A 27,120-nucleotide genomic window follows, 5' to 3' on the forward strand; every position below is an offset into this window, starting at 1 on the left:
GGCGGGGCTTGGCGGGAAGGGGCGTGGCTTAGTAGGGAGGGACGATGCTTATCGGGGCGGGGCTTATTGGACCCATTGATGGGCGGGTGGAGCTGAGGGGTTACGTCATGGGGGCGGGGCTTAGTTGGCAAGCCGGAGGGGACGGAGCTTTCCGAATACGTGGCTTGACAGACACATGGGGAAGGCGGGACTTAGCGAGACCCCTGGAGGGGCGGGGCTTAGCGGCACGTACAGGGCGGGGCTTAGCAGAACGGGAGGCGGAGTCGACCCCTCAGGGGGCGGGGCTTGTGTGGGGGGCGGAGCGGAGGCGCCGCGGGCTCGTGGCGGTCTCGCGGTGAGTGACGTGTGGGACCGGGGGGTCTCGCGCTCCCCCTCCCTCAGCGTGAGGGTCCTCACCCCCCCCCCCCCCCATCCTTCAGAGCGGGGGACGCGGGACCTTCGGGGGCACCGGGAGGGGCCTGAGGGGACGGGGGTGCGGGGAGACCCCACTGGGGTGCGGGAGAGGCCCCCGGGCCGTTCCCGAGGTGACGGCCGGGCCCCGCCGCCGCCGGGCCGCCCTTGCCGTGAGGGAGCCGTGACCCTCATGAAAGGGCCCCCATGGCTCTTTGGTGGCTCTGCCGGGGCCCCGCGGTCCGCGGGACGCTCGAGGGGAAGGTCGGGGACACGACATTCGGTTCTCCTGCCTCTGCTTTACCCGGGGCCATCAACAATACAGTGTCCTTAAATCTGAGCACTTTCTTGGGTGTATAAACACCTGAGATGCCCCTCGTTAAGCTGTTTTCCACCTTGACCTCATACCTTGGGAAATATGCCTGTTTGTGGGTTTGGTTTGATTTGTGTTGGTTTTTTTCCTGTGTTTGTTTTTTGTTTTGTTTTTTCTTTTCTTTTTGTGTGATTTTTCCCCCCCCTCTTGAAAAGCTGGTATTTCTCCCTCCTTTCTGAGACCCGCTGGTTTAAATTTCACCAGCTGAGCTGGAAATGGTGTCGAAATGCAGAGGAACTGAAGGCAGGGGAGGTCAAAACGGCGGTGAGGGGTGAATAACTTCCTGGCCTTGGATATTTACTGGCACTGGTTGGAAATTTGTACTAATAGTTGGTTACAGGATATTTGAGTCTGAGCAGGAAGGTGCCAGGTCTGTTGTAGTGCTGTGCTTGCAGTAATTTGGGGGTTTATTGTGGTGGGAATAAATAAATAACAGCGCGATTGGGATATCAGTGATTTCACTTCTAAGGGGAGAAGGTGGAGAGGAGCTTTTGTGTTGCAGAATGTGTCATTAGTTTAGAATGAAACCTGAAAGGGGTCAAAACCTTGTTTCTGTTAGAAAAGGACATAAAATCAACACAGACACACAACAGTTACTGTAAATCCTGGTGGAAGCAGATTTTACCAGTAGGGCAGGTAGGCATGAACTTCCAATTGTTGTGGTCCCTATGTTCCTTTGATGAAGAGACAGTTTGTTGCTTTGGCTCCTATATTTCTGTCAAGTTGGTTGTCAAGATAGATTTTTTTTTAAGCAGTGGATGTGGCCAGGTCCTGGTGTGGCACTGGAATTCAGGTTTTTTAGGTACAGGTTTCACAAAATATCCTGAGCTGGAAGGGATCCACAAGGACCATCCAGCCCAGATCCTGGCCCTGCACAGACACCCCAACAATCCCACCCTGTCCCTCAGAGTGTTGTCCAAACCCTCCTGGAGCTCTGGCAGCCTTGGGGCTGTGCCCACTGCCCTGGGGAGCCTGGTCAGTGCCAACCACCCTCTGGGGGAAGAACCTTTTCCTGAGATCCAACCTGAGCCTGCCCTGGCACAGCTCCAGCCATTCCCTGGGTCCTGTCCCTGGTCACACAGAGCAGAGATGGTGCTGTCCCTTGTGAAGAAGCTGTAAACCCCAATGAGTCTCCTCCAGGCTGAACAAACCAGCTGATCCTCCTATGGCCCCTCCAGACCCCTCACCATCTTTGTGGCCCTGTTGCACCTGTATATGGTTCCTTTTTTTTAATTTTCCTGGGGTTCAGCACTGCCCAGTTTCAGTGCCAGTGCAGAGGGGAGGAGGCTGTAGCAGCACGTTCTGCAGCACTCAGCAAACATCACCTCTAACCCTCTCTTAGCCACTTGTCCTTTTTCAATTTAAGCTCTGTTCACAGTCCTCACCTTTGAGTTTGCAGTGGGCTCGTGGCTCCACACAGTTCCCAGGCACAGACCAATAGTTCCTGTTTGTGCCTGAATCCCAAGCTCCAGAGTGCTTAATAGTCCTGCTTTTTGTGCACAGGTGGATGAAAAGCTCCTCACAAGTGTTTATTAAGTTGACTTTCAACCCGTTTGATCTTAACTTGCCTCTGCTTGAGCCTGAGGTCAGCAAAGCTTTTGCAGGGTTTTTCATGAGGAACAATGTGTGATCTTAGAGGGTAAGTTAGTGTTCAGCCTGATGATCCCAGATCATGTAATTTATGGTGTAATGTTTCCCGAGGCTTTCATCAGCCTTTGGACTCTGTGGTGCTTTTTTCCCATCCTTCATTAAAAAGGGGACACTGGGAATAATGTGTAAATGTTGCTGTTTAAATGCAGGTTGATTTTATAACTGAGGCTTTGTTGGTGAAGCTGTCACTGCTGTACAATGCCAAATTAAAGTGATGCTTTTTGCTACAAACACAAAAATTTTGGCTTCTTCTACTCCCTCCCCACCAAAGAAAAAAGTATTGAAAATATGAAAACTGGCAGGACTTTTGGGATCCCACACAACTTCGTGTTGAGAATGAGAAGTTTTGTACAGCTCTTCCCTACTGAGATTTGCTGCTTGCTTTTCATTTCATATCAGATTTCTAATCTACAGCAGCTTGTTAACTAGGCTGGGAATTAGAATAATTTCTGCCAGCAGAGAGGAGGAATTAAATTGAGTCACTTTTGCATGTTTGTGTTTTTATTTTAAAGATATCATCCCTGCCACTGACTCAGACTTACAGTGGTACAAGGACAAGGCTTGTGGGGTTTTTTATTTTTAGAAAAGAGGTTTGGGAGGATTTTTCTCTCCCTTATCCCTTTAGAGTGTTTTGCATTAGTGAGACACTCTTTCCCCGAACAAAAGCTTAATGCCTGACAAAGGAGGGTGTTGAGAATGTTCTTTTGCAGCTTTATATTACAATTAGAGGCAAGATCTCCCATGTTCACAGGGTGAGTTTTGAGCAGGGTCTTGGGGAGTTTCTTTTCACTGGTTTGTTTTCCAAGCAGACATTAGGGCCGAGAGAAGACAGAACTTTTTGTTCTTTGAACTAAAATGTAGTATTTTCCCCTTTGCTATTTGGTTTATTTGCTGTGAAGACCCCTCTGTCCAAGAGGAAGCTGCTCTGCAGACCTGCCTCCTCCTCCCTGGGCTGAAGGTCACCTCAAAGTTGTCAGGAGCCTGCAGCACAATTCTGTGGAGTTGAGTTGAAGCACTTTGCCAACATGAACTTCTCCAGGAAATCACTGGGAGTCCTGGCAGGTTTTTTGAAAGGGGAGGATGAAAAAGACTCAATCTAGTTTATGTTGTTTTCCTCAGGGAAATCCAATCTTAGTTAATCTACTCCATTGCCTTTTGTTTCAATCTAATTTTCTGGAACTGTTCCCAATTAGGTCCCAGGGGACATGGGACCAATGATTTTTTCATTAACCTTTTTTTTTTTTTTCATTTGAAAGCTGGAATCTGCTAATGCAGAGAATAATGGGACTAGTTACTGTAAGCAAATTAAACTCCCATTTGCTGCACTTTCTAGAGTCTTTCATTTGTTGGTCCTGGAATAATTAGACTTTCCTGGTTTAGAAGCCAATCTGGGAGTGGGAGGCTGTGATGAAATACCTTTGTTTTGTCCTTCTTTCTTTGTTTCTACAGTTTTTGATGTCTCTTCCCAGTATCTTTTCTTCTCTGTGTCACCAGTTTGTGTCTGCAAGGGTCCAGTTGGTTTCCAGTGGCACTTGAACAATTGTGATTGCAGCCAGAACTTTTTGCTCCTTCCCTCTCCATATATATAATATTAGAAAATCCCACAATTGTTGTGTCTCAGATGTAAAACACATTTATCATCTGTTTAAAAAGTTGTACAAGAATATAATCTAATATATCATCTAATATTTATCTAAATTAATACAGCAGACCATGGTAGCTCTGCAGCAAAGGTCAGAATGCTGTAAGTGATTGAGCATCTCTGTTCTCACTGGTTGCTCAGCAACTCCTGGTACCAAGCCTGAGAAACTGGGAGCAGACTGGGAACAGAATCCAGGTGTTCTGGCATGGAACTAACAGCGAGTGCCCCCAGCTCCCCTGAGACTGCATGGGAGCCACTCCACTTCCACAAACCTTCTCTGCCCACACATGCTCATTAGTTATCATGGATTCAATCTCATTCCTCTAATGAAGGTACATCAGCTTGGAATATGAGCTTTGAGATATATTTAGCTGATCTTTTGGCTAAACTGAGTAAGAGAAACCCTGACAGGCTTGACTGCTTTTCTTTTCTAAGCACCTACTGCATATCTGTTGGGGGAAAGAGTGTCTGTGGTAAATACACTTTCAGGCTTTTTTTTCACATTAGAGATAATTTAATTTGCCTTGGCTTTGTAGGGTTAAGAAGTGCTTTGAGGCCACCCACCTCCAAGGTGCAGTGTGTTTCCTAGCTAATGCTGTGAGCTGATGGGCTGGCCTGCTCCTGGGAGCTCGGGAAAGCAGCTGTCTGGAAGGCATATGGCTCCAGCCTCCTCAGGGAGATGCTCTCTGTCACCCAACTGCTCCTTGCCTGATTTCCTTCAGTGGTAGCTGTGCTCTGGGTGGGAGAATGGGAGCAGCTCCTGGCTGGGTTCCTCCATGTGCATCCTGGACAGAGGCTGCCCTGGGAGCCAGGGATCCCAGTATGATCCTCTCAGGCACATGGTGTGAGTCTTGGGGATGGGCCTGTGCAGGTCTAAGGGTTGGGCTCCGTGATCCATGTGGGTCCTTCCAACTCAGCATGTTCTGGGATTCTGTGAACATTTTGTGCTCCAAAGGTGTTGTGTTAAAGAGGCCCAGCAGCTCATTGCCACAGCTTACCTGCATTTTTAACCTTGCCTGTTTTACTTGGGAAGGAGAAACAGTAGGAACTGTGGAGCAGACTCCAAGCTGTGCTCCCAGCAGCCAGGCCATCCCAGGTCACTGTGCCCCATCCCTCGGGAAGTGGGCTGGGCATCCCACAGCGCTGCTGTCATGTGGCTGCGTGGGAGGGCAGCGAGTACCCTGTGCCTTAACAGGGGGTAAATCAACCCTTGGACATCAAAGTGATAAGGGAAGTGGAAGCACAAGCTCCTGAGGAACACGCCCAGCCTTGGGATACCGTGGAAGTGAAACAACTCAGTGTTGGGCAGGTTTTCTCAGCTGCCTTTTTTATGGTTCTCTTGTTTGTCTGAGCTCCTGGTCTGATGGTTTTGACAAGACACTGAGTCAGGATCCCTGGGTTCTCTGCCAGGAGAGGTTTATACAAATCAAGTTACCATTGGTTTTGGTGCCCTTCATTAACTTGAGATAAGACATTATCTCATGAGGACGTGCTGAACTTGAATGTGTAAGGTGGTGTGAGGTGAGACTAAAATATGGAGGAGTGTGTTACAGATGCTGTAAGACTGAAACCTGAACAACTGAAAAAAAAGACAGTTCTGAAACTTAACAGCTGCCCTCACATTCCTGCTGCAGCCTTGGCTGTTCTTGTAAAGCCATTTTTGTGCTGCTCTTTTCACACAGCAGTGTCTGTAGGATGACCTGCTGTATGGATGGTAAAGCCTAATACGCTTTATTGTGACTATTTTGCTTCTTTGGTAAGACCCAGTAGTTTAAAAACCCTTTTGGCAGCAGCATAACTTCCCTTAATTTTCTGAATTCCTCCAGTGAAACCCTCCAGGACATCCTGACAGGATCACATGCATTGCTTGTCAGTTGATCCCTTTCTGTGTAACTCTTGCTTTTAATCTCCTTTGAAACCACAGCCCCTCCCATGAGGCCCCTTGTGCTGCAGCACAGCTCAGCTGTTCTTGCACTTTTTCTCCTTTGTCACATTTTTTTTCCATGGGAATTGTTCACTCCAGCCTTCCAAGCAGAGAGGTTGCCGAGCTGGATACCCCGACAGCATTTGTCTTGTACACAGTGATGAAGAATTTCTGCCCAGTTTATGATCTGCCCTACTATCTTTTTACCACTCCCCAAAGCTCCTAAAAACTGGCCAATAGATTTGACAATGTCACATTTCTTCATTTTGGGGTGAATAAAATCATAGAATCCCAGACTGGTTTGGGTTGGAAGGGACCTTAAAGCTCATCCAGTCCCACCCCCTGCCATGGGCAGGGACACCTTCCACTAGCCCAGGTTGCTCCAAGCCCTGTCCAACTTGGCCTTGGACACTTCCAGGGATGGGGCAGCCACAGCTTCTCTGGGCAACCTGTGCCAGGGCCTCCCCACCCTCACAGGGAAGAATTTCTTCCTAATACCTGATCTACACCTGCTCTCTCTCTGTTTGAAGACTAAATACTTCAATACTAATACTAAATTAAGTTAAGGTTGCCCTGTTACAATATCCAAGCAAACCACTATCTGTCAGAGAAATTAATGTTAGAAATGTCTTTTGGTGAATGTCTTGGAAAGTAATCATTGCAACACATTTAACCTGGTCAGGGTGTTCTAAAATCTCTCTGCATTTTTGCAAAGATCTTGTGAGGGAGACTCAGGAGTTGCTTCTGCTGTTCCATGGATTTGTGTGTGAGCCTCCCAGTGCTTGTTCTGGTCCCGGCCCAATCGGAGCAGGAGTTAATGATTAGCCTTTGATACAGATAAGGATGATTGTGCTTGTCAGCATTATCCGAGGGTTGAGAAACTTTGCTCCATCTCAGACTCGTTGCCTGCCTGGAAAGGACTGTTCTCCGGGAGTCAGTAGATGGAAAACCTGTCTCTGGAATAGTAAGTACTCAGCATTTTTTAGCTCTGAATCATTTCTGCTTTGGATTAGCAGCTCTGTGGCAGCCCAGGGCTTTGAAAGCTTGATGGAGAAGGCAGCGTTGGAAGCTTTTTCCCAGAGTGTTTTTTTGTCACCTGTAAGAAAATTGCTGATGGCTCTTTGTTCCAGCTTTCCATGCCCTAGAAGTGGTCCTGGCAGAAGAGTGTCCAAAGACAAGCTCCTTCCCAGAGAATGGCTTGATTTGATTGCTCCTTTCCTCTTTTTGATATCACAGATCTTCTGCTTTGGAGATTGAGTTTTCAATGGTTCAATATTAAATAATATATTCAGTAATTCAGTTGCATTTCCAAAAGGAGAATGTGGAGCTGCTCTGTTCCATGGACTGGGGCTATGAATTTGTGCTCCCTTACAAGTATTTGTGTTACTACCTGGAAGCTATTTATATGTCACTGTTCCATCCTCCTGCTCTTTGCCAGGATCACGGGGCAAGAGCAGGAAGGTGCCTCTGGTGATGTTTAGTTTGGTCTTAACCATCTGCCAAAACTTCCTGGGCTTAATTAAAAACACAGTGGAGTGAATTTCGCTGCTGGTGGCCCCAGTTCTACCTTGCATTTTTGCCCAGAAACAGCTTTGGGCTTCTCAAAACAAGTGTTTGGAAGCACAAAAGAATTTTGGCTGTGGTAAGTTTTGTGTTGAGGGACAGAATCACAGAATCAGCCAGGTTGGAAAAGACCCCTGAGATCATCGAGTCCAACCTGTGACCCAACCCCACCTTGTCACCCAGCCCATGGCACTGATGCCACATCCAGGCTCTGCTCAAACCCCTCCAGGGACGGGGACTCCACCCCCTCCCTGGGCAGCCCATTCATGGATGGTGATGGAAAACGAACTTAAAGGCACCCACTTCTCCTCTGCAAGCAGAGAGAGTTTAAATATTTTTGTAAAAGTCAGCCTTGTGAACTCTTAGGTCTTTAGTCAAAGGCTGCATCCAAAAGATGACAGGCATGCTGGAAATCCCAGTGTATTCCCATATGGACTGTGGACGTGACATCCACCTGGCACAGGCTGGAGCGTGACAGCTCCAGGGGAGGGGAATGGCTCAGTGGCCACCTTAAAACGCTGTTTCTGCACATGGACACCTTCTGAGGAGTAATTAGAGACAAACAACTACTTACATATGAAAGGAAAGCAGTGAAATGTGCTCCTGGGATTAACCAAGGAAGCTTTGTCGTGTGGTGGAAGGGAATGAGCGTGTGGCTGAACTGGACACAGGAAAACGTGTGTGAATTGCTTCAACCAGTGGAATGGCTTCCCAAAAATTAACAGGGAGTTCTGGGGGGGTGATTTTCTTCTTGTCCAGGTTCTCAAAACATCTCAGAGCCCGCTCAGAACTTGTACAAGTGTTGCCTTTTCTGGGCTAAGTCTGGTTCTGATGTTGGAAAGCAGCCAGAGAAGGAAAATGAACTGTGTGAAAATGAGCAAGTAGGGTAAAATCTGGGAATCCATGAGTCTGCTGAATCACCTGTTGCTGGACGTTGGGCTCCCTTTTATGAAGCCTGTAATAAACCACTGCCATCCACTTTATTACCCTCGGCATTAGTTTTATCTGCATGAGACAAAGGTATTTGTGCTGTTGGAAGATAACATCAGAAATGCTACACCTGTATTAAAGGCCAGCACTTCAAGGGCACACTGAGTCATTTTGACCACTGAGGAAACTTGGGCTTGCTGACTTGGGAGTGCACTTGTTGACTCTGGATTTCACTTTGTGTCTGCTGAGATGGTTTTACAGTTTGACAGGGCTTGGGGCCAGAAGGCACCTTATAAAATCAATCTGGGCAGAGCTGTTTACACTGTGTAGCCTGGTGTGTGACCTTCCCCCTTCAGCAAACCACAGAGCAGTGGTTTATCAGGAATTAACTTGCAAGTTCCCTATCACATCCTGGCATATCATTCCTGATAGATGGAATGCTTCTGCATGTGGCCACTGAATGCTCACAAACAATAATCCATGTCCTTACCCTCTGGACAGACCCTTCTTGTGGGAGACAGGCTGCTCTTTTTCATCCAAATAAATGATGCAGGAGTTGAACCTACAGGGATCTGGATGCTGAATTAGTGAGCACAATGAAGAAATTTGTAAGTAAAAGGTAGTTTTTTTCACTTTAAGATATAAATTTTCCCTTCATTCAAAAAAAAAGGCTGTTGTAGGTTAGAAGGTGTTCTTGATTAGGGCATATAGAATAGGAAGTGAAATTCTTCACTAGGCCTGGGTTTTCTAAGGAAGCAGAAGTTGTCTAATCTTACAGGATACAGTTCCAAATACTAATTCTTTTTTTTTTTTTTTATTATAAAGTTTTTGAAGAGTATCACAAGGCTCAGGACTCCTTCCTTCTTGTTCTCAGCCTGCCCTGAGGCAGCAGGATGGTTTCAGCTCTCTGGCCACGTGGATCACATCTCCCTGGTCACCATTCCTGTGTCTGGTTGTGTAACATCTGTGCACAAACCACCACAGACCATAAGGAAATGTCTGTTTATTCAGGAGTTGTGTAATCTTGGAAATATGGGTCACATGGCCCTGCTTTTCTGTCTCCTCTTCCTGCTGTCCTGCATCTCCTCACTGCTCAGGATCCCCAGTTGTCCCCAGCTCCCAGGTGAGTGCTGAGGGTTTTTAGCGGGATATTCCTGAGTGATTCCTGACTGAACACCACACATGGAAAGCAGGCTGCACCCACCTGTTCTCTCACACCTCTGGGATTTGAGCCATCCTGCCTTATCTCTGCTTCTTCCCTTCCTGGGTGGGGGGAAGGAGGGGCCTTCAGGCTAGATCCTGGGGATTCTGTGGCGTGGCTGTGTCACTGTGCTCCTGTGGCATGCCCTGCATGCTGTGAGGAAGGGAGCTGAAGCTCTGATGGCATGGCCAGTCTGCAGAGCTGGGGTGATCCTGACCTCTGACATGCCCGGGGAGTGCTGAAGGGGTTCCTCTGGAGATGCCTCCTGGGAATGGCCTTTGATGGAAGCTTGTCAGCACTAGCTCTGAACTCATGCTGATGTTGGCTATAAGGAGGTTTGGTGTCTGCCATGCTTTGGCAGGAGCCTTCCAGCCTGGATGTTTCATAAAGAAATTGTAACGTGGCCTCCTGTGTCAGCTTTGGCATCTCTGAAGCCCTGCTCTTGTCTCCAGATGGATGCCTGAGTCAGCTTTGGTGCTGCACCTCCTCTGCTTTGGGAGCTGTGGGAATGGCAGCCACTCCTCAGGTCTGGCATGTCCTGAGGTGCCTCAACTGCCACTTTCCAGAAACTTCTCTTTGTGCCAGAAAGGGGGATGGCTGCCTCGTGCACCTGGACTGAAAGGACAATAAACAGCACAGGGAAAAGAGAGGATCCAAAAGGCTGCTGGTGCAAGGAGGAAGTGAGAACAGGGTAGGAAACACTGTCCATGTACAGAATGGAAGAAATTGTGCCCCTGGGAGGCCTGAGCAAGACAAGTCACTCCTGAGGGCAGGGATCAGGGGCCTTGTGCAGAACAGACCTGCTCTGGCTTTGGCCCCCAGTGCCCCAGGGGTGTGTCCTTGCTGTGTGTGCCCAGTGAGAAGAGCTGGCTGGAGCTGGGAGCTGCTCTCCTGGAGCTGGAGCAGTAACGTAGGAAAGGAGGGAGTTTTGTGCCACTCAGAGATGAGCAGGCAAACTCTGACCTGTGGAAGAGGTGCCAATCACCTTTTAATTGGGCACCACTGGAGTTCTGTCTGCTGATGGAGCATCTACCCTGGATGGACACCGTGTTTATTGGTTTTGGTAGCAGTAAAAACAACTCCTTGTGTCTGACATGTCTGTTCCTGGCCCTCTGCTTCTGGTCAGCAGGGGGGCGGCTCCGGGCCAGGCGAGCTCGGCTTTGTTCCCTGGGCTGCACTTTGGATTTGCTCAGTTTATTATAGTCCCTGGCTGGGCTTGTCAAAGACAGCCAAGGGTGGAATGTGCTCAGATCCTTTGAAAGTGTCCCACTGGGGACTTCAGGTTCATTTGGGCTCACACATGTTGAAAGTACTCGTGTTTTGTCAGGATGGGAGCAGGTTGTTGCTGAACACTTCAGTCCATGGCATTCTTGACATCTGGTTCTCCAAAACAAGTTTGCTGTGTCCTGCCTGGTTGTCCTTTGTGTGGATAAGTGTCCTTTGTGTGGATAAGTGTCCTCAGCCTCACGACAGCCTTCAGCATCTGTCACCCAAAAGTACCTCCCTTGAACCAGGCTTTGTGGCAGATGTGTGCCTGGCAACATCTGCCAACCCCTGTTTTGCAAGCGTGTACCCTGTACCCTGTGTCATTCACAGGAGCTGCCAGACCCAATCCCAGCAGCATTCCTGCTCTCTTGCCCTTCCTGCTGTTCTGCATTGGCAGGGCAAGGACTGTGTTGCATGAGAATGATCCAGTCACGTGTACCCACCACTGTGCTCTGAGCCCCAAAGCCTGTGGGCACCCACATCCTGCAGCTTGTGCTGCTGTGTTGAAGGGATGGTGTGGGTGTCCTGTGGCCTGCCAGGAGTGGGGCAGCCTGGAGAGATGTGCAGGTGGTGACCCCGAGATTTGGCCCCACAGCTGGAGACGTGGATTGGTCTGTAGATGGCAGTTCTTCCAAAGGAAAACGTAATCTCTGCTCTGTGTGGGAATGTGGTCAGGGTTCTTTTGTGGATGAGGGGAGTTTCCACCCCTGCATTGCTGACCTGGGGTTTGTGAGGGAGAGGGACAACCCAGGGTATGACAGATTTACTCTGTCACCCCTTGCTGAAGTGGAAGTGACCTGAGCTGTGCTGCTGAGGGTGAGAGGTGGGCAGCACAAGGCTGTTGTGGATGGGAATAGGTTAGAAGAGGAATAGGATAGGATAAATTGGAAGGGACCTTCAAGAATTATCTAGTGTAACTGCCAGGTCTAACTGCTTGATGGAGTTGGGGACCCTTTGTGAGACAGTAGAGGATCACACTTGGATCTCAGTGCAAAGCTTGAATGTGGGCTGGATCAGACTTCTCCAGCAGAAATGAGGCTACAGCCAGGAAAGGCTGGCAAGGACCCCTCAGTTTTCCATGCTTCCCAGGAGTTCCTTCTCTCATGGCTGTTGCATCTCCTGCAGTTCCAGTGTGGCTGAGGGAAACACTGGACTGCACAGGAGGCTGTTTGCTGCCCAGCCTGACCAACTCCCCAGTATTTTTGCCACCTGTACACATCTCCTGCCAGCATTTCTCAGCCTTTCCTCTGATGTTATCGGGCTTAGAGACTGAAGTTTGCTGCTCTGCAGGACTGCTTTCAGCTGCCTTTCACTCCATTGGGCCCATTAGTGAGACATGGTGTGTGCTGCACCTAATGAAGTTCAGTGCATTGTCCTGTAAAGAACAGCCTGTCCTGGATTATTTTTCTTTTTTTGTTCAAAGATTTAGAGGTTTCCTGAGGAGTGTGCAGAAGCTGGGAGATTAGGAATGACCGTCCCCTTTTAGGGAAGCAGATCAAGCAGGGCCTCTAACAGAAGGTGACCAGACAAGTTTGCTATGAAAATAAACTCCATCAAAGGGACATTATTGTAGCCACGCTGAGAGGAAGAGCTCTGGCCCCTCCTCAAGTAATGGGGATGATGCTAAGTGAGTGTGACCAGCTTTGCCTTGGCTGTGCAGCTCAGGGATGCTTTGGTTCAAAGCAAGAGATGGGACCTTGAGGGTTGAACATACAGTGATATTTCCTCAACTTCTTTTAATCTTCATTTTAATTAAAAGTTGATTAATGTATGTAGCTGCATCAGGGTGCCAAATAATGTTGTACAGCTCCAGGAAGGTTGTGTGAGCCACCATCCCAATTGGAATCCATAGTGTGGGACTGGACCATTGTTTGGGGTTTTTGCCATGTCCGTGGGTGCTGTGTGATGGTTCCATGTGGAGGGTGCAGCCTGTCCCTTAGGGACACAGCAGCCCTACACTGAGAGGGACAAACATGTATTGGGACAGGAGTAGAATGTGGGAAGGAAACACAAAGATTTGATAAGAATAAAACAAGGAAACAGTGGCATCTGGGAGCCCAGAAGGATGGAAGTTTGCAGCTCAGAGAGGAGTGAAAAAGCAGCAAAACAACTCCCCTTGGCAGAGCTCTCTTGGGATCCTCACAAAACCCTGCAGCCCCCCTGAGTCCCCCAGGCACTGAGGAGGAGCGTGTCCGTGGGGAGTGGGATTACTGGCCCCAGCCCTGTGCTCTGGCAGTGCTGCAGAGAACCTGAGCTCAGCTCTGGCTGGATGCTTCCCCCCCAAACCTCCCTGTGTGGGTGACACATGGTCTGTCTTAGCCTGGGCAAATACCATCAGTCATAGACAACGGAGTGGTGTTGATGTGCCACGTTCTCAGTCCTCCAGGACTGTGCTGTAGTGGTTCCAGCTGGAATCCTCAGTGGAGGTGATGGCAGAGGAGCAGATCTCCTGTGGGATCCTCCTTCTCCCCTCATGAACCATGGGCAGCCCTGTGTGTCATTTTTGAGAGCCCATTGCTCCACCTGGCTTGTGCATTCCAGCTGCCCAAGAGCTGAGCTCCATGTGCTTCCAGCTTGGCTGCCTCTCCCTGCTGATGTCCCTGCTCACTGATTCCACCTTGGCATGTCCCAGCCTGCCCAGGCGTCATCCCCTTTTTTCAAAGCTGAACACAAGATGTTGTCTGCAGCCCTGCTGAGCTCTTATTTTGCCCATCATTCTCCACTCTCTGCACTCCACTCCTCCAGAGTTCCTGTCATCCTCCTCCAGAAGCTCCTGAAACACTTTGGGGTGAATATAGCTCAGCTATATCCTTCCCACTACAGGTGGAGAGGGAGAATGTGCCCTCTGTCACACAGTTTTCCTGCTTGGCTCTGCTAATCTGGCCTGAATTGGTTTTCAGGCTTCCATGGTCAAGGACAAAGCCCAGGAAATCCCAACTGCAGCCTGACAGCCTGAGCCTCAGCATGTCCTGGAGCTCTGCTCCCAGGCCATGCCCTTCTCTTTATCTCTCTTTATCCAAACCCCTTCTGGTGTGTTGAGCTTTTAGGAAGCCTTAAACTCCTGGGAAAGGCTTTAGGTTGTGTCTCTGAGGTGGTGAGGCAGTACCAGAGCAAGCCCCAGTTCTGCTGTGACCTTACAGACATTCCTCCAATTCTTAAAATAGCACTAAGAGCTCCTTCTTCAGGAGTTGTGCAAGGGAAGAACAGAGGTGTGCAATTAGGGCACAGCTCAGTCCCTCCCTGTGTCTGGGTGCCAGCCTGGGGTTGCTGAAGCTGCCTGGGAGAGTTCCAGGGGGAATTTGGACACTGGAGAACAGCAGTGTGTGTCTGTAACACATGTTGTGCTACGTTGCTGAAGGATGTAATACTTGTTCCCTGTATCTATAAAGTGTGTCTATATAGCCTGGGTGGTTTGGCCCTGGCTGCTGTTGCTGGGTGCTCCTAAAGCATGAACAGGCACAATTGGTCTGTCCCTCAGCTGTGCCTTTAAGCAGCTCCGGAGATCCTGGAGGACTCCCAAGTCCACCCCTTTGGAAAGGAAGTGGTTAAAGTGGTGGGGTTTGCCAGGAACCTGAATAAACTCAAAGCAGTGCTTAGGTCTCCTGATGAGTGGCCCCAGCCCTGAGAGGAGCCCAGGGCAGAGCTGGTGAACAGAGCTGCAGTGTCTGCAGGCGCTGCTTCCCTCCCACTCCATTTACAGCACTGCTACAAAATAAAGGCCTTGGGCTGGGGACCACGAGCTGGGAGCCAGCGGAGCTGACAGCCTGTAAGTAGAGCACTGGGGACTCTTGGTTGCCTTTTCCATTACTCCTGTGCTTTAGCTGCAGCATTCCTTTGTGTCACACAGCACTGAGCCATGGGTGGTGTGTAGGCAAGAGAGCTTTGCCTTTCCAACTTGCTGGTTTTAATCTTTTTCCCTCGGCTTTCTCTCAGAAACTTTCATTTTAATTCTTAGCAGATATTACCTGCTCTTTCTCACATCTTCAGGAGAACAGAGGGACTTTCTGACCCTGTTCTTACTCCCAGAAGTGTTGGTGGGGAGACCCTGGGTAGGAGTCACTCCCTCCGTGCTGAGGGGAGTCGGGAGGGTTCCGTGTCCTGTTGGCAGGGCTGGTGGGCTTGTGCCACTGTGTGCTGGCCACTGCAGCACCACCCTCTCTGTGGGACAAATAACTGGTGTAAAGCACACTGGGGAGGTGGATTTTAAGGCTCTGGTCCTTTTGGGCAGAGCCAGTGGGATTAGTTTTATTGCTGTGTTTTCAGAACTGGCATGGGGAGGATGAGGCACTGTCCTGAAGGGAAGAGCTGCTGCTGTAATGGGCGTTGATTTAGGGCTCTGTTGTTAATCCTGTTACACTTCTGATTTGGAAAGGAGCTTCATTCCCTTTGGATGTGACTTTAGGAAGCTTTGTTTGCACACCATGTTTCAGACCAACCCGATTTCTAAAGGACTTTCTGGGAGCTTGGCAGGTCCTTCCCATAGCCTGTCCTGTTTCTGCATGTCCAGGTGTAACTTCCTTGGGTATTTGCCGCAGGGAAAAGTCTGTTTTGCTGGGAAGTTGCAGGATTCTGGATGAACACGGCAGAAGCAGGAGATTGGGAAGCTGTGGTGGAGGTTATGTGGGATGGTAGTGGTGATGTGGCTGAGACCTGCTTGAGAAAACTGCTCTGGGTTTGGCGAATCACCAGCTCCAGCTCATTTACCTGCCCTGTACCTGGCATATCCTACCTGTCCTCCCCTTCCCTGTGCCCTGGGGTTGTGACTGGGCTTCCTTGTATGTGTGAGATGTGGCAGCACTGGTTAAGTGTTGGTGGAGGGTGAAAGCAAGTCCTGGTGCTGACAGTTGGCTGCTGTCAGATCCTGCTCCTGCTGCACCTCTCCCTGAACCAGCCCAGTCTGCAGGGGTGGGACAGAAAGCTGTGTGAGCAGAGCCTACCTGAGCTCAGTCCTGCTCCAGGAGAATGGCTGAAAGGAAGACAAGTCCTGTGTGTAGCTCCAAGTCTTTCTGTTTTCCTTAAAAATGTGAGGGGTTGTGAAATGGAGGCTGTGGTTCCTCTGACCTGGGGTAGCAGCACTGAGAGGGAGAGAAATGAGCCTTGGAGAGAATTTCCTCATTCCTCTCTCCTGTTCCACCCTGTTTGTTTTCTTAGGCAGTAGGTTACTGTGGAGTACAAAAAAATCATTGTGTGTGTGTGTGACCCTTGTGACAGGTGAACCATGGGGTCTGTGCCCTTCAGGTGTGCAGATCCTCTGGAATACCGGAGCCTGATGCAGCCACAGGCTGTGGCAGATCCCTTCTCCAGGGCATGCTCAGGGATCCACCCCAATGCCTCTTCCTCCCTGTGCAAACATATGGAACAGGCAGCAGCCAGGGATCAAGTCACCCATTCAGACAGAAATACCTGCTGAAGGGCTGGGTCTGTACAAGGCTAAACCTATTTAAAGAATTTACAATAATAGAACCTTGTGTGGGGGTTTTTTTCCTTCAGGTGTGGAGTCAGCTTTGTTAAAACCAGCACCTGCTTCAGCCCCACATCTGTCAGCTTGTCTGTTAGGAGCCTGTGCAAACCAAATAGAGATTTGCAGCTTGAAATGTTACACATCCATTAACTTGTTGCTGCCCTGGATATTGCTTTTATTCCAAGACACAGGTAGAGAACTCCTAACTTGTAAATCAGAGACTGATTGTCCCCTGGAACTGATTTATTTTTAAGCAGAGATTTATCCATGTGTTGGTTGCCTTCAGTGACACAAAACACAGCTGAAGTGGCTCAGACAAGGTTATTTCCTCTGACACCACTTAATACCCCATCTTTTAGGATCTCATAAAATGTCCTTCAGTGCTGGGTCACTGCAGCAGGGGTTGGGTTTGGTGTTGGACACTGGGGGAGCAGAGTGAGAAGGAGCTGCCCAGGTGAGGGTCAAGCTCTTTGTGACCTGTACCAAGACCTGCCCAGCCACAGGCAGCCCCTCCTGAATACCTGAACTTATTCTTTGTTCCTACAAAGCAAATATCCTGAGAACATCCACTACTTCTCCCTTTCTGCAGACAAGTGATGATTATTGAGAAGGAAAATAGTGAGAAGCTGGACACAACCCAGCCATTAAGGCAGTTTTTCATCTGGGGAGCAGCCAGAGCTTCTGTGGAGTGCACTGGAACCTGTGGAGTTTGGCAGGAGTGTGAGTTCTAAATTGGATAAGGAACCATTGGACAGTAGTCACTAGTGAGGATGTTGTATCCAAAGCAGAAGCAGTGGGTCAGTCAAGTGAGAGGAGACGAGGGAGGAGACACAGGGGCAGCTCTGATCTCTGCTCTGGGGAGCAGTGAGCCAAGGGAACGACTAAAGCTGTGTCAGGGAGGGTCAGGTTGGATCTCAGCAAAAGGTTCTTCCCCCAGAGGGTGGTTGGCACTGCCCAGGCTCCCCAGGGCAGTGGGCACAGCCCCAAGGCTGCCAGAGCTCCAGGAGGGTTTGGACAAGGCTCTGAGGGACAGGGTGGGATTGTTGGGGTGTCTGTGCAGGGCCAGGAGCTGGACTGGATGATCCCTGTGGGTCCTTCCAGCTCAGGATATTCCATGGTTCTCTGATCCTTTGAGATTTTGGCCGGGGAGGGGGGAAGTTCTTACGTTACGTTCTTCCTCTCGCGGCACAGTCACCTTTGATCCTGGGGGGTGAAGCACTTGGGCTGTTCTTCCTTCCCTGATGCAAAAGACAATTTGAAGTTTGTGTGTCTTGGCAGAAGGTTCCTTTCCCAAGGGTTTGTATTTTGGGACTGCAGTTCTAGACCCTGAACCTTTCAGCTCTGGAGCAGGATGCTGTTCAGAGCTGTGCCATGTGGAAATCACACCGTTCATTCCACAGGTATCCCCTGGTAATGCTTTTCTGTGTCAGCTGAGCTGCTGCTTCCATTGGTCTCTCTCTTTTTTTGCTCCCTGTGGACATTTTTCTGGTCTCAATATTTAAGCACAAATTAGGGGTGAAGTGAGCAAAAAAATCTTAGCAGAAATATGGGCAGAGAATTCATTCTGCTTTACCCAGTGCCATTAATTCCATTACAAGTAACTTTCCAGGGGATTATTGTGAATTGTCTAATGCAATAAGGGATGGGCTACAAACCTCAGCTGCAGAGATACAGAACATACCTGAGCTGTGTGTTCCTGGTGTTCCTCACAGGTGCTTACCTGCAGTATTTAATTTCAGTGTATTCATTCTCTCTCATGAGTTCATCCCCAGCACTGCTGACTTAGTTTCCTTATCTTCTACAAATCTTTAATTTCTCTCACTGTTCTCTAATTTAACTCTAAAGGCTGTTGGGATCCCCAAGTCTCTGTCACAAGCTGAAACAGCTCCACCACAGCTGGGGTTTTATTTGCTATTTTCAGTTTAGAAAGGTCTTCTAGGGTTTTATTTCCTCTCTCCAATCTCAGTACAGCCATCCCTACCTGTTAAACACCATGGTGCCTTTTGGCTTAGAAAACTGAAAAATTGCACTTGTAAACTCTCCTGATGATTTATCTGGAAGGAAGGATGTCTCCTCTCTTTTTTTTTTAAAACTTTGGTTTGATAGAGTGTCTGTTCTTTGGTTTTTATTCCACTTGGTTTAACTTTAGTACTGGACTAGAGTGGGAGGGTACAGAGTATTCCAGGCAGGGTCCAATATGACAGATCCTGTTCTTCCAGGACTCACTGGTATTCCCAGGTCGTTTTCTCTCTAGTTGCTGTTTCTACCTGGTGGTTTCCATTTCCCACCAGGAATTGTGCAGGTCCCAGCCCAGGCAGTGCAGGAGCCACGTCCAACATCCAACCATGGAGGGGGGTTTTATTTTTAATGTGGTGTGTCCAGACATCCCTGATTTGTGGTAACCAGATGAGGGATTTGGACTGGCAGCCTTCTGAGTGTTTCTCTCACTGTGTAAATGGGATTAGAGGGGAGATGTGGCAATGTAAAGCTCATGGAAATGAAATTGGATTGCCTGTGGCTGTTGCAGACCTTTGCCTGGCAGTAGGTCCTGTACCCCCTAACACAATTGCTGGGTTAAACACGTCCCCAGTAAAATGCATAACTGTCAATTAAGAGAAATCTTGTAATCTGAGCCTTTAGTATATGCAATTTAAAGTGGGGACTTAGATACTTTTGCCTCTGGCATGACTGCAATTAAGAAGAGACTTTGTTTTTTACCTCTTACAGATAAGAAATGTTACTTCATAGTGAGCCCTTGTGTCCATGTGCCACCTCAACCAGATTAACTCCCTTTCTGGCAGGAGTGTGGAGGATGGTGCAGCAATAGGATGATGTAAAGCTCAGGGAGACACACCTCCTTTAAATTGTCCTGCTCTGTGCTCCCTGTTGTCAGAGCAGGACCATGAGGATGCTCCAGGAGTTTTCCAGAGGCAGAAGTTCTCAGTGGCTCAGGGTATTTTCTCTTGGAGTAGCAGTAGAGAAACCACATTTTTTTTAGCAAAGTTCTTCTTTTTTGTGTTTTCCAGGGTCCCACTTTTCTATGTGCCTTTCTGAACCTCCCTGCCATGGAGATGTCTCACGACCACCACAGGAACAGCTCCATGTTGTCAGCCACTCATCCTCCTGAGCATCTCCACTCCACAGCCCCCCCGGGACACGACCATGGATCTGACATGATGGCAATGGTGAGTGGCAGAGTCAGCATTAACCACAGAGCTTCTCCTTGTCTGTGCTTCAGGGTAACTTCTCATCTCAAAGACTGTGCTCTTAAGAACTGGAGATTAAACTGAACTTTGGAAGGCAGGAAAACCCAGACCCCACTGTGACTCTTCTGGGGTGAGGCATGAGGGGATGTGAAACATGACATGGATTTCAGGGCTGGAGATCCTTTGGCAAAACAGTCTTTTCTTGCCAAAACCTCTGCAGCAGCCAGGCTGGGGTGTGCTCTGCAGCCAGCTAAAGGCAGGAGTGCAGAGTGAGCATTTTCCTGCCAGGAGCAGATGGATGGAGCTCTCCAGGCTGTCAGTGGCAGTGAGAGCCCCAGGCAGCACTGCAGGGTGATCTGCACCCACCAGCTCTGTGCCCTTTCCCTCCTGAACCTTCGAGCTCACTTTGGGGAGCAAAGTGCTGCCAGGGCTCTTTCCCATGTTGGCATCGAGGGCCTGGATCCTGCTGCTCCAGCTGACTTTGATTCCAACAGGTCCAGACTTGTGCATTCTGGCAGCACGGAGGCTTTGTGGAGATCCTGCCCAGGGTTTCCATGGAAATGGCCCTAGGATCTGTGTTGTGTGTAACCAGTTCTAGGAACTCTGTCAGCTTTTTCTCCCTTTTCTAAATACTTTTGGAGTGAGTTTGAGATTATTAGAACATGTCTGTTTAGGATTAAATTTCAAAAGGAGGGGAGAGAGTGTGCATTTCCATTTCACATGAGAGTGTTCTCAGGAGGATGTTTTACAAACCTTCAGTTGGAGTTTGCCAGCTCTGTGCCAAGGAGGGAATCAAGAATTGCTGTGCTTATATTGCAACCAGTATCACAAGAAGAAAGGACTAGAACAGCCTCCCCTCAGTGAGCCTGGCCCAGGTGGAACTCAGAGTCCAGCATTGCTGCTGCTCTCCTTGTAAAGCTCTCCCTGTAATCCCACACCTTAGTATTGGCATCCTCTGGGCCATTATTTTCCATAAAAATGTCATTTCTTTACAAATGTCAGGTGTTCAGTGGATAGTTACGAGACCCTGCCTTGCCCTGCAGCTGAAAACTGTGAGTAATTACACAAGATTTTGAATGAATATTGCACATAAATCTGTCAGGAAAGGCAGTGCATAGGCACAGCATCTTATTTAACAGGCTGAGCACAGTTAAGGTGTGTTTTCCCATTCCTCAGTGGCTCCAAGTAACAGGCTCTGGTTCAGCTGCAGTTCTTTGGTTTGTGTGGTTTTTGTTTTAAATGTAAAAATGTTAAATTCATTGGAGAGATGAAAGTGCTCTCTGAAAGCTGTTCCACAGTGATTTCTGCTCTGGGGGTAATGAATGTCTGCTGATCCTCACAGGTGCTGAGATGAATCATTAATTCTGAGCTCCAGCAAATAACCTTAATTAAGGAGGGTTCAAACAGCAGTTCCTCTTGCGTGGTCCGTACTTTCCATGTGAAAACACAGTGTGCAGCTGTGGCCAGGACATGCCAAACTGCCCTGTACTTACCTGGATGGGACATTTATGTCACCTCCAGCTGGCCAGGGGGTCACTGATATCTCCCCTTCCCACAGCACTCACTGTGCAGCCTCAGGAGCCCTTCTCTTCTCCCAGGGGAAGTTGTGGTCCTGCTTTACATCTGATACACCTTGTGGTACCTGTGTTTAGGCCTCTGTTTCCCATGGGATATTAGAAGTTCCATAGGGAAGCAATTCTGCTGGCACAGGGACCAGAGGACTCAGCTGTACAACCCTCCCCTGTGTGAGCTCAGAGGAGGTCACGGTGGGGAAAGGAAAGTGCCCTGTACCCAACCCCTGAGAGGATGAGGAGGAAAGGATGAGCTCCATGGAGACATCCCCAGTCCCTGATACTTCTGATGCTGAGGAGAAAAGGAGCTCCAAAAGCAAGAGAAGGCACCTGCCTGTAACAGGTACCGTGGAGGGGCAGTGCCTTCTGCCCAGGGCTGCTCACTGGAACCTGGAGCATTATCCCTTTGTGTGTGCTACACTAATTACTGGAGATTCACTACCCTTTCTTCATGTCTCTGTGGTGACCAGCTGAACTGATCTGAGCTCCTGTCGTGGGCCAAACCCTGTTGCTGACTCCTCTGAGCTCCATCTGGGATGAGCTGCTCAGGCTCACCTTGGTGTTCTTTGTGTTTTGGGCAGGCCATGACTTTCCACTTCAGCTATGAGAATGTGCCATTGCTGTTTTCTGGACTTACAATCAATTCTCCTGGAGGTTAGTAACACTGTCTTGTCCAGTCCAAACAAAACATTTGCAATTGGTGTTTAAGGATTAATGTTTCAGGAATTGTTATTTATGCCAAAAATACAGAGATACGCTGCGTTGAGTCTGGTTTAAATGGCATCTGTGGGGTGAAAGGGAGATTTTAGGTAATTCAAGAATTGGGTCTTATTAGCAAAAGTGATTGCTGGTTTCACTTCCTGGGTGAAATTCCAGTTAGTGTGTGGATGGAATTCCCATTTCCCACCTGTGCATGGACACGGTGCCCGTCCGGGGCCTGCACAGCTCAACGTGGTTGTTCAGCCGCCCAGTGACTCTTGTGACAGGTTTTGTTGCACAGAGACAATGATGTTTCCTCTCTTGTCAGAGATGGCTGGTGCTTTTGTGGCTGTCTTCTTCCTGGCCATGTTTTATGAAGGCCTTAAGATTGCCCGGGAGTGTCTGCTCCGGAAATCCCAAGTGAGCATCCGCTACAACTCCATGCCAGTGCCAGGCCCCAACGGCACCATCCTGATGGAGACACACAAAACTGTTGGGTAAGGGTTTCACTGCATTCTAAAGCAAATCCCTCCAGGTGGAACTGGGACAGAAGGATGCAGCCAGTACTGAGTGTATTGACTTCAGGCCGGGACACTGGTGGGCACTGGAGGACACTGGGCTTGGCCAACCTCGAGGATGGGGCACAAAAGGAGGAAAGGAGAGCAAGGAGCTAGATGAGCTTGGGGTTTTTGTGATGAACACACTTGGGGAGTTCCCAGGAACAGAGTTTGGGTGTTACAGGCAGTGATCCTGACAGGAAATACTTAGAACTTCTGTTGACAGGTAGTCAAAGCTACTGTGCAGAACAGGAGCCCTTCTGCTTATTGAATGGGGGGTAAAATAAGCTTGACAAAGTCTGTTTCTCATTAAAAGTTGTGTTCTCCCAGCAACTTCCATGCTTGCTTTGCCAGTAGGCAGCTCTGTGGGGAAAACCCCAGCTCCAGGTTCATGCAGGAGTCCCTGTCCAGGCTGTTGTGACCTTCTCTGCCATCTCATGCCCTCCTGGCTGCCCTGGCAGCCTCAGAGCCGAGCGTTCTTTGGGAATGGGCATTTCCCAGCTGTCTCCTGTTTGCTGACTGTCTTTTGGGTTTGTGTTCCCAGACAGCAGATGCTGAGCTTCCCCCACCTCCTGCAGACTGTGCTGCACATCATCCAGGTGGTGGTCAGCTACTTCCTCATGCTGATCTTCATGACCTACAACGGGTACCTCTGCATTGCCGTGGCAGCGGGAGCTGGCACCGGGTACTTCTTCTTCAGCTGGAAAAAGGCAGTTGTGGTGGATATCACAGAGCACTGCCATTAACACTGGGTGCTGCCCAGAGGCCTCTCCACTCCCCTGCTCCCTGGAAGTGCAGCCATCCCAAGGACTGGATCATTCCTGAGCTGCAAGAGAATCATGATAAAGAAAAACCCACCACAGGTTCCTGGCTGGGGTGCAGGGATGTGAGGAGCTGGGCTGCTGCTCCCCCTGACTCCCGAGAGTCCCTGGCAGCCCTTCTTGGCCAGGATTTGCTTTATTCTTAGATTATGCTGTGATTGAGATTAGTTGGCTGACAGAAATGTAGAAATTATTCTTTTAAAAAAGAAAACAAAACCATTTTATTTTTAAATTGTAAACGCTCATCAGTGAAGGTTTGATGAACAGCAGGAAAAGCTCAAAGTTGCCCATAGAGCCCTCTGTGTGTGAATGGCTGTTTTAATTTGTTTTTTTTTCAATGTGTACATAATGCCAGGGGAGGGATCACCCTGGCATTGTGGCTTTTGGGGCCAATGACACCTTCTGCTGCAGAAGGACTCAGCCTCTGAGGAAGATTTGGTGCTGCACATCAGACACTCAGGTGTGTCCTGGCAAGGGAGGACTTTGACCCGAGGATGTGACCCGTGTGCTCCAGGGAGTGGATGAACCTGCCCTCCAGGCCCACCATAGGATGATGTGTGTTGTCAGTCTGATGTATCCAGCAGCTTTACTCAGCCTCCAGGGAGAACACTGGAGTTTGGCTGCCTTCCCTTCCCAATCATGGAAACACACGGAGCAGACACGGGACAAGCTGTGTATTTACAGGGCAAAAAATTCTAAATAAACCATTGAACCTGCAGGTACTTCATGTGGAACTGCACCAGGATGGATCCAGAGCTAGACTTTGGGGTTACTAAAACTAGTTCTGTAAATGAGGCTAGAGCTGAATAATGATTTCATGACACTAAAGTTAAAATGGCTGGAGAGGGAATTCCTGGATGGAGCTGAAGGGGTTAAACAACCACGTTCCTGTAAAGGAGAGATTTGGGGAAGAGGAGAAGGGAAACACAGGACTACAGCAGCCTTCAGTCTCTTCTCAGGTGAAGTTTGGAGCAGCTTGGGCTGGTTAAAAAGTATTCCTGAGCCAGATGACTCCTCTTTGTCCCAACAATCCCACCGTGCCCATGCTGGGGCTGCAGAGCTCTTGCTGAGTGCTGTGAGCTCTGCATATCTCACAGGGCTCTGAGAGGGGCACAACCAGCCCAGGGCTGGCTTTGGGGATCCTGGGGAGCAGCTGTGGTTCAGCACTTGGATATTAAGCTGCTGGTTGGTGTAGGGAATGTGGAGCAAAGCTGGAGTCTTCACTCTCCACAGGATGCCCAGTTTGTGCCTGTAACTGGCTGAAAGGGAAGACATTTGGAATTTGAGAAGGGCACTGAGAACAGGCACCACTTTCAGAGCAGGACTGGCATCTGGGATGTGCCATGAGAACAGGGAATCCTTCTGGGATGACACAGGAGCATTTTTTCCTCTGGAGATGCTGCTGGTGACTGTTGGCAGCAGCTGTGTGAGGAAAGGGGATCCTTGGAATGGCTTTTTAGCCCAGCAGCCTTTCAGGGCAAGGCCATCCCTGCTCCTGGGAGCTCCATGGTGCTGGTGCTGCTCCCTGAGCACAGAGCCCACCCTCTCCACCTTTTGGGAAGGAAATCCATTACTGCTGCTGCCAGCACTGGAATTGCACCTAAATTCAGCCCTCCTGGGTTGATGTCAGATGTTTATTTGGACATCCTGTTTTCTCTGGACAGTGCAAATAGAGAATAAAAGGAGCTGAGTTAAAAGCAGGTTTAGGTTCCTGGTTACTGGGTGAAAGAGGCAAAGTTATTTTCATGGAAAAGTTCTGGCCACCTCCTGGTGAGAGACAGGAAAAACACTTCCCTAGTCTGGTCTTTGAAGGGAGTTATGTCTCTGACAGGCTGCAAACCCACTGGTGCCCTCTGCTCCTGTCACAGGGAAGTCTCTGCTGTGCCCTCCAAGCAACTGTGGTTCTCCATGGGACTGGAAAACTGCCCCTTCCCATCCCTGGGAGAGCTGAGAGCAACGTTAGTGTTTGGCAGAGAAAACTGACAATCCCTTCCCAGCCCTGGGAGAGCTCAGAGGAAATCCTGGTGTTTGTCAGGGAAAACTGGAGCTGCTAAATGCTGGAGATGTGGGTGATGGTGTGGATGGTTTGCACTGTGGGGCTCGGCCCCTGAAGGAGCTCAGAGCCAACGATTCCAGCACTGTTCCCATGGGTTTGTCTGGAAGGAGCTGGAGTTGGTGCCGTTACAGGATGGCTGAGCACAGGGAATAGTCAGGAGTGGCTTTCTGTGGTGACAATAATTATTTCATATACCTCTTGCTGTGTATTTCTTTGAACCACAACCTGCTTGGCCTGACCCTGCTGTCACCTTTCACCACCTTTCCGTGTATCCAAGTGACCAGACTCGAATTCTCTGACTGATCAGAGGAGGATGACTTGGAGATCAGGCTGTGGCTCTTACAGTGTAAATTTGGTTCTTGTTTGCTTCTCTGCTTCGTTCTACATGTAGCACCTGTGCCCTTGGAATTGTTTCCCCCTGGATGAGAACCTCTGCCTTCAAGGGCTCCTCTCCTGCCCCTGCTCACACCAGAGAGGACACAGCTTTGTCTGCTCTGACATCACCCCCAAACATGCTACATGTTTGCTACAGGAATTGCATGTCCTCAGTCTCCTAACCATGAGAGCCCTCACCTCCCTGTTACCAGGACACCTTTAAATTCAGGCAACACAGAGGCTGAATTTAAATTTTCAGCTTGGGAGCCTGGCAGGGCAAAGCCATCCCTGCTCCTGGGGGCTCCACGGGGCTGCTGCTGCTGCCTCAGCACAGAGCCCACCCTCAGCACCCTCTTGGGAAGGAAATCCATTACTGCTGCTGCCAGCACTGGAATTGCACCTCCTAAGGGCAGCCCTCCTGGGTTGATGCCAGCTGTTCATTTGGACATCCTCTTTTCTCTGGGCAGTGCAAAAAGAGATTAAAAGGAGCTGAGTTAACAGCTTTATGTGCCTAAAGAGCTAAAAAAAAATCTCCTTTTTTCCAGTGTGACAGGGAAGTGCCACTGAGCTCAGTGACAGGAGTCTCCCAGGTGGCTGGCAGGTGCTCCAGCTGCCTCCCACAGCCTGTCTGGAGCATTGGGAGCCCGGGATGCCCAGGGAAGGTGTGGAGGGAAGTGGCTGTGTCCTCCCTGCTCCTGGGCTCACTGCCCAAGGCACAGCTGGGGAAGGGACGTGTCCCGTCCGTGTGTCCCTGCCTGCTGGGGCTGTGCTTTCCTTAGCTCAGTGTGACAATCCAGAGGAGCCACCTCTCTGTGTCCCAACCTCCCCCTTCCCACCAGATCCCACTGGCTGTGTGTTGCCTGTGCTTTGGCAGAGCCTGAGCAAAGCCTGACCTCCCTGTGGGTGGGATCTGCTCTGGGGCAGCCCCAGCCCCTCTGCTGCCCAAATTTAAGGTTGTCCTGTAACACAGGGAGCTGAGGGCTCTGATGGTTGTAAGATGTGAGGACAGTAAATTCCTGTTGACACACATGTATCATCTTGGGCTGTAATGTCCTGTGCCTGTTGTGTCCCTGATGTTTGGTCTCCACCCACTGTGCCTCTGGATTATCATCCTGGAGGGAGCAGAGTATCCAGCTGTGTCCCTCAGCTGGCTTTTGTTGTTTTTCTTTCAGTGCCTTTTGAGTTTGTCTGGAGCCAGTCCCACCAAACCCAGCAGGATTTCTAGTTTTGTTTACAGTGGACTGTCATTTTTGGTTTTGCTCTTGCTCTTTGTGGAGGTAACTCGTCTGATGTTACTGTGAATATCAAGAATTCCCTGTATATAATTAACCAATAAACTAGATTGCATTTTACTGTGGTGGGGGTGTGTTTTGTAGACAATCCTCAGTGCCCCCCTCAGAGGGAGCAGCAGGGCCCAGTGTCCCTGTTCAGGGGG

At 49.4% G+C, this 27,120-nt stretch overlaps 1 protein-coding gene across 5 annotated transcripts; it reads left to right on the forward strand.

Annotated features, from left to right (window-relative positions):
• Positions 1–243: 243 nt before the first annotated feature.
• Positions 244–27,037, forward strand: SLC31A1 (solute carrier family 31 member 1). Of its 5 annotated transcripts, none has more exons than XM_051808040.1 (5): positions 244–334; positions 19,427–19,585; positions 21,759–21,831; positions 22,205–22,373; positions 22,978–27,037. In XM_051808040.1, exons 2-5 carry the CDS (start codon positions 19,466–19,468, stop codon positions 23,177–23,179), a joined length of 564 nt encoding a protein of 187 aa, XP_051664000.1. In that variant the 5' UTR covers positions 244–334; positions 19,427–19,465; the 3' UTR covers positions 23,180–27,037. The 5 variants fall into 5 exon arrangements, with proteins under 5 accessions (XP_051664000.1, XP_051664001.1, XP_051664002.1 ...); XM_051808041.1 differs by lacking the exon at positions 244–334 and adding an exon at positions 510–654; XM_051808042.1 differs by lacking the exon at positions 244–334 and adding an exon at positions 6,750–6,943.
• Positions 27,038–27,120: the final 83 nt, after the last annotated feature.

The sequence above is a fragment of the Manacus candei genome, unplaced genomic scaffold (genome assembly GCF_025592945.1).
Source record: "Manacus candei isolate 608988 ecotype Guabito, Panama unplaced genomic scaffold, ASM2559294v1 h1tg000071l, whole genome shotgun sequence".
Classification (NCBI taxonomy): Eukaryota; Metazoa; Chordata; class Aves; order Passeriformes; family Pipridae; genus Manacus; species Manacus candei.